The sequence below is a fragment of the Aplysia californica genome, unplaced genomic scaffold (assembly GCF_000002075.1).
Source record: "Aplysia californica isolate F4 #8 unplaced genomic scaffold, AplCal3.0 scaffold00011, whole genome shotgun sequence".
NCBI classification, from domain to species: Eukaryota; Metazoa; Mollusca; class Gastropoda; order Aplysiida; family Aplysiidae; genus Aplysia; species Aplysia californica.
In genome coordinates this window covers 153,496-164,109 of record NW_004797281.1, presented here as the reverse complement: position 1 = coordinate 164,109, position 10,614 = coordinate 153,496, and the positions used below count along the sequence as shown (strand labels likewise).

Genomic DNA, 10,614 nt, shown 5'->3' with positions numbered 1-10,614 from the left:
AAGAAGAAGAAGAAGAAGAAGAAGAAGAAGAAGAAGAAGAAGAAGAAGAAGAATTCTTTAGTACCCAATACACTACCATACTATACAGCTCTAAGCCCTTTACAATACATTTCTCGTAACTCAAAATACATGTGCATGAAGGTACATACACACTTAATTTATAGACCGATACTCTGACTTTTATGACTTCTTGGCTGGCCCGCTGCCAAAATGTACATGTTCAATAAATGCTGTTTCTCTTCTCAGGGACATTTTCCTGAATACCATGTTCCGATTCCTCCCTGTCGTTCTGGTGTGCTGCAATACGATAGCCATTATCGTCAGGCTCAAGGTAGGGCTTCTTATTTAATTAAGGTATCATTATCATGATTTCTAAGAAATGAAGGGACAGATGTTGCGTTTCCTCCTTTTTAATGAAGTAAAAGAAGGGGAAATAACTCTAGTGTGCCATGTGTCTTTATTTCTGGTATAACTTATTTCCACTTTGTCCCATTTTATCTATTTATAATAAAACAATTTATTATTATTACTTTTTATTTTACATTGATTGATGGCCAGTTTGACTGTTTTATTTCCATATCTATTTTGGGTTTGTTTGGTTCCTAAAATATCTGATGTTAAAACATTGGCAATGTTATGGGCGGGTTATAGACCCTAAATACACATGTATTGATTGTTTCTGGTGGGTGAAGGAAAGGGGAGGAGGTCGTCTTGGAAGGTTCTATTATATAATATATTCCTTCCTCACTAGGCACTGTAGGGAGTGTTATGGGTCTGTGCTTTTTCAATAAGCTGTAGAATCTAACCAGATGAAAAAAAACGACATGTTTAGAGAGACTTGATAAATGAAGTTCTTAAAACGAATCAAATACAGCAGACAACTCTTCTGTAACGGCCTCCTGTCCAGGATAATCGCTGGTATAAATGACCACTTCCTACTTCAATCTTTTCAACATCATTTTTTGTTGTTGCTAGTTTTTGTTTGTTATTTTCTGTTTTTCCTATGTTATAACTGCACTGAACGGGTTAAACATCATGGCAATGTGGGATTTATCAATTCACCCGAGCAGAGAAATGAATGGAGAACCATAAGTCTGTTCTGTTTCACACCTGGCACTTTATCATGATGAGAATATCAACATTCTTCAAGACATCCACTTGTCCAAGATAATCACTTTTCTGCTCGACAATTCGAGGCCGTCTTGATTGGACTATTCCTATTGTATTTAGAGACACATGACACGTAGAAGTCCTCAAAATCAATCTACCATTGGGTTCCCATCCGCCCAAATCTCATTTCCAGTTCCCATCTACTCAAATTTCACACCCGTTTCCCATCCACACAAATCCCCCCCCCCCCCTCCCCCCGGTTCCCATCCACAAATATCTCAGACTCGGTTCTCACCCACACAATTCTCACACCCGGTTCACCATCTACAGTCGAACCTGTGTAAGACGGAATCGCAAGGGAGCCAGAAAAAAATTCCGTCTTAGCCATAATTTTCTGTCTTAGACGGGGGAATTTAGGGGGGGTGTGTAGGTGGGGGGGATGGTGGAGGTTTGGGGGGTAGGGGGGGGGTCAAAGGCCCAGCCGATGGGATCGAGGATGGCTTGTCCGATCAGCAAGCAGTGGTCAAAATTTCACACCTCTCAATTGCTATCCCGTCTGATAATGACATGCGCCAGTCTTACTTATCCAATTACCACCAGTGTTTGCCTTTCTTACGACCACTGTTTGGCCTATTAAAAACAGAAACGCTTTGGTTCCACCCTTAACCCCACCCACCAATGCCACCCCTCACTGCCATAATTGTAACAATGATTTGAGGAACTCTTTTCTCAGCTGGCCGTACGATCAGGGCGGCAGGCATTGGTCAATCTAAATTTCTAATTCACACCTCTGGGTTCTGGCTACCCAGGAAAGTTTCCGTTGTGGCTCTCTACTCCAGCACTCTCACGGGAAGTCGTGAGATTTCACACCCGCACTACACTGACCATCTGCATCGCTCAGGGCTCACATGAAGGGGTAACATCTACCCCCAAATTGCTCCCCTACTCCTGTTCCTCGCCCAGCGGCATAGCCATAGCGCAAGGAGTTTAGAACTAAGTTAAGTTTAGAGTCGGCGGAACCAAACTTGCAAGTTTTGTTTCAAATCAGGGTTGAGCGCGCAAAGCATTTTTCGTCTTAGACAGGTGAAACCCTCGGAAGGGAGCGGATTTTTCTTTCCTTTTCCGCATTGGACAGGTTTCCGTTTTATACAGGTTATTAAAGAGGAATATATCAAGGGGGAGCGGGGAGATTCCGTTAAGACAAGTTTCCGTTTTATACTGGTTTCCGTTAAGGCAGGTTCGACTGCACAAATCTCAGACCCGGTTCCCTTCCACAGAAAGCGAGTGCCTGGCGCGGCGACTCCTCAAGCCAGGCGGGACAGGCACGTGCAGCCAAGGAGAGGAAACTGACCACAATGTTGCTCACCATCTGTGGCATCTACCTCTTCTGTACATTGCCGGGGCTGGTGTTTCAGGTAAAACCTTCTTCTTACGTATCTATTCAGGTTTGTTTGGTTTTGTTTTGGTTTTGTTTTTATTTTTGTTTTTGTTCTTCTTATTTCAGTGTTTCCTAACTTTGAGCCATATTGCCTAGTAGTGGAAAAACGTGAGACTTCGGATAGGATACGAAGTCTCCCCACCCCCTGTACGAAGTCTTCCTACCTGGGGGTAGTGTAGGAAGCGTGTTCGTGAAACAGATATCATAAAAGTTTGGTTTGATTATATGAATTTGGCACGTAACAGACACCCTAAAGCATAATATGTAGATACAAACAAATTATGTAGTTTGGTGAAAGGATTAGTGCATTATTGCAACACGTAAACTTTACAAACAGAAGTTTGAAAACCTATGCACACCCTTCTCAAAAACACAATATCCTTCACAGCAGCTGATGCAATGTTCTAAGAAGAGTGAGGCTGCAAAAACATAGCAAGCTAAATCTCACAGGAGAAATTATGTAATCCAGGGACAAAATATGTATTCTCGATAGTTTAGCGAGAATTTACATGTCCGAGGCCTCCCCGTTCTCCCTTATTAATAATGATAAAAATAATAATAATAAAGATCATCATCATCATCATCATCATCATCATCATCATCATCATCATCATCATCTTCATCATCATCTTCATCATCATCATCAACATCATCATCATTATTATTACTATTATTATTATTATTATTATTATTATTATTATTATTATTATTATTATTATTATTATTATTATTATTATTAAAACTATATTTCGTCAGTGTGATTCACAAACCGGCTGGGGCTCTTGGGGCCTAGAGGTTAAGGTGTTGGCCTCTCATTCAGAGGTCCCGGGTTCGAATCCGGGTAGCGACCGAAACATTTTCTTCTCTAAAATTGTCTCCTTTCACTTCCTTTCCTGCTCTCTAGCAATGTTCTGTCGTCTGCTTTCATTTCCACTTTCTGCCCCCTCCCCCTCACCTCTTTTACCCCCCCCCCCACCTCCTCTTGGCTCCTGACTCTTTCTGCAGCCTTTCTACTGCTACTCCTTGGCTCCTTACTGCTGTCTTTCTGCCACACCCCTGGTCTTCTGGTAGGAAAGATCTACACCTAGCCTTCTCGGACAAGGGCTAAAAATCTCGGAGTTCCCGTGTGCAAGTTGCGCACGTTAAAGATCCCTTGGTGGCACAAAGGCAAATTCTACAGGAAGGACAAAGAACTGATTATTGGTTGTAATCTTACATACTTCTATACAAAAGGTTAAGTTATAAGTGTTGGGAGGAAATACTACTACTACGTGATTTTTCTTACAAAATATTAAATAAAACCCCAAACCAATCCATATCAAACAAAGCCGGAGGTTTCTTATTCAAGACTTTTTTTCAAGACCCCAAAGTCTTGTCTAAGAAACCTCCGGTTTTGTTTGATATCCCCCAAGAGCAGGGCCTCTGTATGGCACACGTTGGTTTCGGGGTTCTAATCTGGATCGAGGGTGGGGTGGGTTCAATTCTCAGCTGAATTATAATAAGATTTAAAATTTGGTCACTTAATTTAATGAACTAGCAGAATGCCGCCATAGTGGCGAGCACAAGACGTGAAGTGAAGTGACATCTTGTTGTGATCAATTATCAAATGTCTCGATTCGTTTATATAGTCGGTGTACTAACAATTATACTATATTATGGTTTTCTTCGAATATTTTCTATAAGTCATTTTGTTCATTTTGAAAAATGTGCTTTCTAAGGGCTTACGTAGGTTTGAAACATTTCTTAATATTTCGACATTAAAACGTTTTATTCGATTTCTCTTTCACTTAATAAAGCGCTTTTCTGTTTTTCTGTTTACTGTTGTTTAAAAAGACTTGTTAAGGTAATTGTTTCCCTTACTCGATCAGTTATTGCGTGTTGCTGTTACCTTCTTCATAAAAGAGGACTCCTCTAGTATATATATATATATATATATATATATATATATATATATATATATATATATATATATATATATATATATATATATATTGTGCCTGGGTGTCCTACCTTCAAAATCAGCTGTGCTTTGTTTCTTGTCTTAAACATTTTACAAGTGAGGTGATGCTGTGTTAAATTTTTTTTTAATGATCCGTTACTGAGACTCGTGGAGCAAGGGCTGGAGATGAAGGGAAATGACTGAGGAAATGCTTTTTGAGAGATTAGACTTTACAAAGATTTAAGGAGCCTGAAGCCTATATCCAAGTATTCGATTTATTATTACGTGGGAACCCTCCGTCTCTCCTGCCCATTCTCCGCTGCTTTCTCTCTCTGTCTTTCTCTCTCTGTCTTTCTCTCTCTGTCTTTCTCTTTCTGTCCACCTATCCCCCCGTCTCTCTCTCTCTCTCTCTCTCTCTCTCTCTCTCTCTCTCTCTCTCTCTCTCTCTCTCTCTCTCTCTCTCTCTCTCTCTCAGTCTCTCTCTGTGTGTGTGTGTGTGTGTGTGTGTGTGTGTCTGTCTGTCTGTCTGTCTGTCTCTCTCTCTCTCTCTCTCTCTCTCTCTCTCTCTCTCTCTCTCTCTCTCTCTTTCGCAGGAAGTGTGTGTGTGTTTGTGTGCGTGTGTATGTGTGAGTGTGTGTGTGTGTGTGTGTGTGTGTGTGTGTGTGTGTGTGTGTGTGTGTGTGTGTGTGTGTGTGTGTGCGCGCGTGTGTGTGAGAATGTGTGTTTGTCTCACTCAATCTCTGTCTCTCGGTAGTACATCTACCACCATCGGGTGTTTTCGTGGTCAGGAGGTTCGGTGTTCGCCTCTGATTCAATAGCACCCGGTTTCGAAACCTGGCAGCGACGGAAAATCTTCATCTCTAAATTTGTCTCCTTTCACCTCCTTTCCTCATCTAACCATGTTCTGTCGTCTGCCTACGTCTCCACTTTCTGCCCCCACCCGACCCCCTTTCCCCCCTCTTCTGGGCCCTTAACTGTTTCTGCAGCCTTTCTACTGCTACTCATTGGCACCTTCTTACTGCTGTCTTTCAGCCACACCCCTGGTCTTAGGGCAGGTAAGATCTAACAGCTTAATATGACATTACGCAGTTGCGAGCGCAGTTAGATCTAACACTTGCGAAAAAAAAGCAAAAATAAAAAAGCAGCAAAAGCAGCAAACAAAACACCAAAAAAAAAAAAACCGACAGAAAAAACAAATAAACAAACAAACAACCGAATAGAAACCCAAAACTAACAAACAAAAACAAACAAACAAAAAAAGACCCCCCCCCCCCACAATCGACCGTGTTGAGCTGGAGGTATGTGCGTTCTTGTTTTAGTGCTCGTGAGGGTCGAGCCTTTACCTCGGTAATTTCCCTTCATCTCCAGTCCTTGCTTCACCAGTCAGATTAACCTATCGTTAGGCCTTCATATTTTTTCACAATACCGTATCGCCTCTCAACTGACATGTGGGATGACTTACGGGACCAAGCATAGTTGATTTTGAAGGTAGAACACCCAGTCACAGAACCAGAGGACTCCTCATTCATGAAGTAGATTCAAATATAAGTATTTCATCAACAGCAACCCTTAATAAATTCTTGGGTAAGGGAGACAACGACGTAAAAGGTGTAACTAGTAACTAGTAACTATACAACAATAAACAGAACAACAGAAAAGCCGCTTTAAATAATGAAAAAACAAAACAAACAAGGAGTTTTTTCGAAATAAAGGGAATGTTGCGATTCTTTGTAAGCCTTAGGAAACATTTTTTCATTTTTATTTAGAAACAAAGAATATGTGAATTCAGTCTGAGCAAAACCATAGTATAATTTAAATGTCTGCACATTGACTATATAAACAAAATGGCGTTAGTTTATTGATGTGTTTGAAAGGTAAGCTGATCTCAGTCCACTTCACTTTGCCTCATATATATTCATGAAGGTGCAAAAACTGAAAATAAATTGTGGCCAACAAGATAGCAAGATGAATTTAATTAGATCTAGATGTCACGAAAAATATGTTGATCTAACAAGAAAGCTATCAAATAATTTCACGCTGTAAACTGTAAACTATAGAATTATGACAGGGCAATAGACTCATCGCATATTCATTGGTTAGGGGAAGTATCGAATATTGACTGAAATTTCTGAGCCGGTGATGAAGTACTCAGCTCAGTCATATCTCTGGCATTATAATACCAAAGCCGATTATTTAAAAAGATAACCTTATTGATGCGTGATATGTGAATAATAATTAAATGATGCCAGCCACTATGTATTATAAATCACAATTGAAATGTTTAATTTTGCGAGAGATCCATACACGTATCATTTCATGGTCACTGCGAAAGACAATTCCAAGAACAAAAAAGGATTTACGGTATCCAGATTGTCAACAATGAAACAGCATCAATAAAGTATGTAGCTCTAATATCAATGCTTTCTGTGATATTCATAGTATAAGTTTTGTATAGCTACAGTAGCTGCTGTTGCTAAAAACTGCCAGCGCAAGAACTATTTCTGCTGCTGCTATTACTACTTCTACTGCTGCTGCTAACTGCTATTATTATTACAGCTGCTCAGCTGCAGCTAACACTATGTCTGCTACAATATAATATTATTATCTTATTATTATTATTATTATCATTATTATTATTATTATTATTATTATTATTATTATTTTGATGATGATGATTATGATGATGCCCCCGCCAATTTCCCCCCGCCTCAAGGTGTTCACGTACATCACAGACGAGTTCTCCGTGTTTGGCCGCTATGCAGCGATGTACACTATGACCACCTCGCTCAGCATCCTGGCACAGTTCATCAACTCCAGCGTCAACTTCCTCGTCTACATGGCCATGAACGACCGCTTCGCCAAGACCTACGTCAAGGTTTTCTGCTGCAAGAAATGTCTCAGCAGGTGAGCCCACCACATAGATGTAGAGCCTACTCTATAGGTTTGGAAAGGAGATAACTCTATGGCCCACCATCGCACTCGCGAACACGTTTACATATGTACACGAGCGCACATGTAATCATGTATACGCACGCGAACACATGCACGTGGACGTGCGCGCACACGGAGACGAACACATGCACATGAATGTGCGTGCATGCACACACGTACGCACACATACACACACAAACACAAACTGTATAATATACATAGGTAGATAGATTTTTTGGGGGGAGGTTAAGTGTTTTACGGCGCTCGCACCTGCATAAGATCATATGAGCGCGTGGGACACACCAAACATTTTCAATTGGTAGGAAATTTTGAATTTTGTCCGGGTGGCGGCCGAAGCCTACTCTTATCGATTTTGGACCACCAAAGGGTCTTTAACGTGCGCAACTTGCACACGGGACCTCAGATATTTTCGCCCTTGTTCGAGAAGGCTATGTGTAGATCTTTCCTACCAGGAGATCAGGAGGTGTGGCTAAAAGACAGTAGTAAGGAGCCAAGGAATAGCTGTAGAAAGGCTGCAGAAAGAGTCCGGAGCCCAGTGGAGGGGGCAAAGGGGGCGATTGGGTTTTGGGAAGAAAGTGAAGACGAAAGCAGACGGCAGAATTTTGCAAGAGAGAAGGAAAGAAGGTGAAAGGAGACAATTAATTTTAGAGAATAACATTTTTCCGTCGCTACTCGGATTCGAACCTGAGACCTTTGAATCAGAGGCGAACACCCTAACCCCTAGGTCACGAGAGCCCCCATAGATAGTATATCGTACAGAGCTTGCTGTCATGAAGGTTTATGCGCTATACAAATGCTATTTATTATTTATGCATGCACTGTATGATATTATTATCTTTGCACTGCTTTCAGAACCACAGAAACAACAACGTTAACAAGATCATCATTATAGCAAATGTATAGTAATATGTTTAGTTAATACAATATACGTATAATATTTATTGGTTTGTTAATGGCTTGTCTAAGTGTAATATGTGGTTTGTTATTCATGCATATGGTACAATAATATGGTTTGTTAATGCATTGTTAATACATACATGTGATTGTAATATATTTGCTCTGCTCTCAGCACAATTGAAAAAGGCGGCGCGGCGAAGACCAAGGAATTGAAGACCGCCAGCACCAAACTGACCTCAGCTGGGGGCGTGTCCTCCACCGCAGACGGGAGCTCTGTCTCCAAGGACGCTGACCCAGCACAGGTCAAGGTCAAGGCTTGATGAAGCCCGCCGCGTCCTTGTTTGGGTTTGTGCGTTTGTTTGGTTGTATTGTTTTGTTTGTTTGATGAGGAGAAGTAGGTCGACACCATTGAGGTCATATTGTGAGAAAAGAGGCACCCCGGAAATAGCAGTTCACAAGAGAGTGACAAACATTCAAGAGAAGTAAAGGTAAAATGACGATAGTAAGGATGAGGAAAGAAAAAGCAGCATTTCCCTGTTGCAATTCCGCCACAGTTATGAGCATGGATTGATGAATCAGCCCTTTTACAATTTTACTGTGCAACTTTTACTGAGGCCTTTGGGAAAGGCCTAAAGACACTTCAGTCAGTAGCACAGCCATGGGGGGTTATACGGACTTTCGATGATGATGATGATGATGATGATGATGATGATGATGATGATGATGATGATGATGGTGATGGTGATGATGATGGTGATGTTAATGATGAGAAATCGAAAGAGAAGAACCGTGGAGGACTAGAGTAATAACACAACGCCTGATATCTTTACTGCAAGGCCAATACTCTGTACATCATGTATACTGTACTGTATAGGACTACAGCGCGTTCATGATTAAAACAATAAGTGGTCTGTTCCTTGATGGCTTGAGTTTTTTTTCTTTCTGTGTTTGTTTTTGTGTTTATTTTTGTTTTTGTTTTCATTTCCGAGTTTAGTTAATTAAGTTTTAGTAGAGGTTTTACGGCGTTCGCAACTGCATAAGGTCATATGAGTGCCAGAAGATTAGAGGTGTTACAAGAGAGTAACAAACATAACAAAAAAGAAGGGGAGATAAGGACGATATATGTTTGATAGGAAAGAAGAACAAACCACATCAGAGCACCCGCCAACCACCCATTTTCATTTCCAAGTAAAAGGAATTTAATTACAAAAATATAATACATGACGACTGTTGAGGGATTCAATCCCTGGCTCACCCGCTGGAGATCGTTAAAAGTTACTTGCGTACAAGTCCAAGAAAGTTTTTATTTTCTAGACAGGCTCCATTTTCAACGCCCGATTTTCGTGACTTCGGGGGATTTCCCTTTTCTCAATTAGAAGGACAACTTGATAGAGACTGGTTTACCTAAAACGCTGATATACTGATAAGATCTTTCGCAGTCTACACTCCCTCCTTTTCCCAAGGACACGACATGATACATCAGGCCCATAAACAGAAATATCCTACACGTCACCTACAAATGACATCTAGAGTATATATGTATGTGTATTTTATTTCTGGGATAATTCGGTTTTGGCCCAAAAAATTAGGCCTACTATTATTATACTTACTCTAACCCTGCCCATATACTCCTACTCTTCCGTTACTCGTAAGCCATAGCCATAGCTAAAACCGTAACCCACAAAGTCACTAACAATATTCCAGTTTCCTACTCTTGAGGCCAAAACTGGAGATTTTTGTCGATATAATTCTACAGGGTTATACAAGAATCTTGATCTCTTAAAACATACAAGTATTTTTAAAATGTAGATGTGTCTACAGCCTTATCGAAACAGTTTAGATAATTCATGAGGCGGGCATCCGACTCTGCCTATCAGGGCCAAACTGGGCTGAGAGGGATATAAAATTCCAGAGGAAACACCACGAGATACTCGATGAAAATTTCTCCTCACTCAGAAATCGAACTCGGATCTCCTCAGTGCGGCAGCAACTTGCCTCACCGCTACACCACAGACGCGGGTCTGATTTCTCATCTTTGGTCTATGTACAACAGGACTGACCCCAGCGGGTGGGGACCCCAGGAAACAGGACAAACAACCACATTTTTAGGAGCACTGTCATGGATCCAGACTCATGTCATGAGCATTGAAGCCCAATATGATACCAATTGAGCCAACAGCATACCCATAGCAGAAACAATAAACATGACGGAAATCCCTAGTTCACCAAAGATATGATAGCACAAATACACAAAAAATAAGGAAGAATAGACCAAATC

General features: G+C 40.9%; 1 protein-coding gene across 1 annotated transcript in view; it reads left to right on the top strand.

The window, feature by feature from the left end:
• Nucleotides 1-8,656, top strand: part of LOC101855537 (FMRFamide receptor-like) — a 22,076-nt gene extending 13,420 nt beyond the window's left edge. Inside the window, exons 6-9 of the mRNA XM_005090007.3 lie at nucleotides 247-331; nucleotides 2,388-2,525; nucleotides 7,201-7,391; nucleotides 8,509-8,656. Coding sequence (XP_005090064.1) covers nucleotides 247-331; nucleotides 2,388-2,525; nucleotides 7,201-7,391; nucleotides 8,509-8,656 — 562 coding nt within the window. The remainder of the gene's footprint in view (nucleotides 1-246; nucleotides 332-2,387; nucleotides 2,526-7,200; nucleotides 7,392-8,508) is intronic.
• Nucleotides 8,657-10,614: the final 1,958 nt, after the last annotated feature.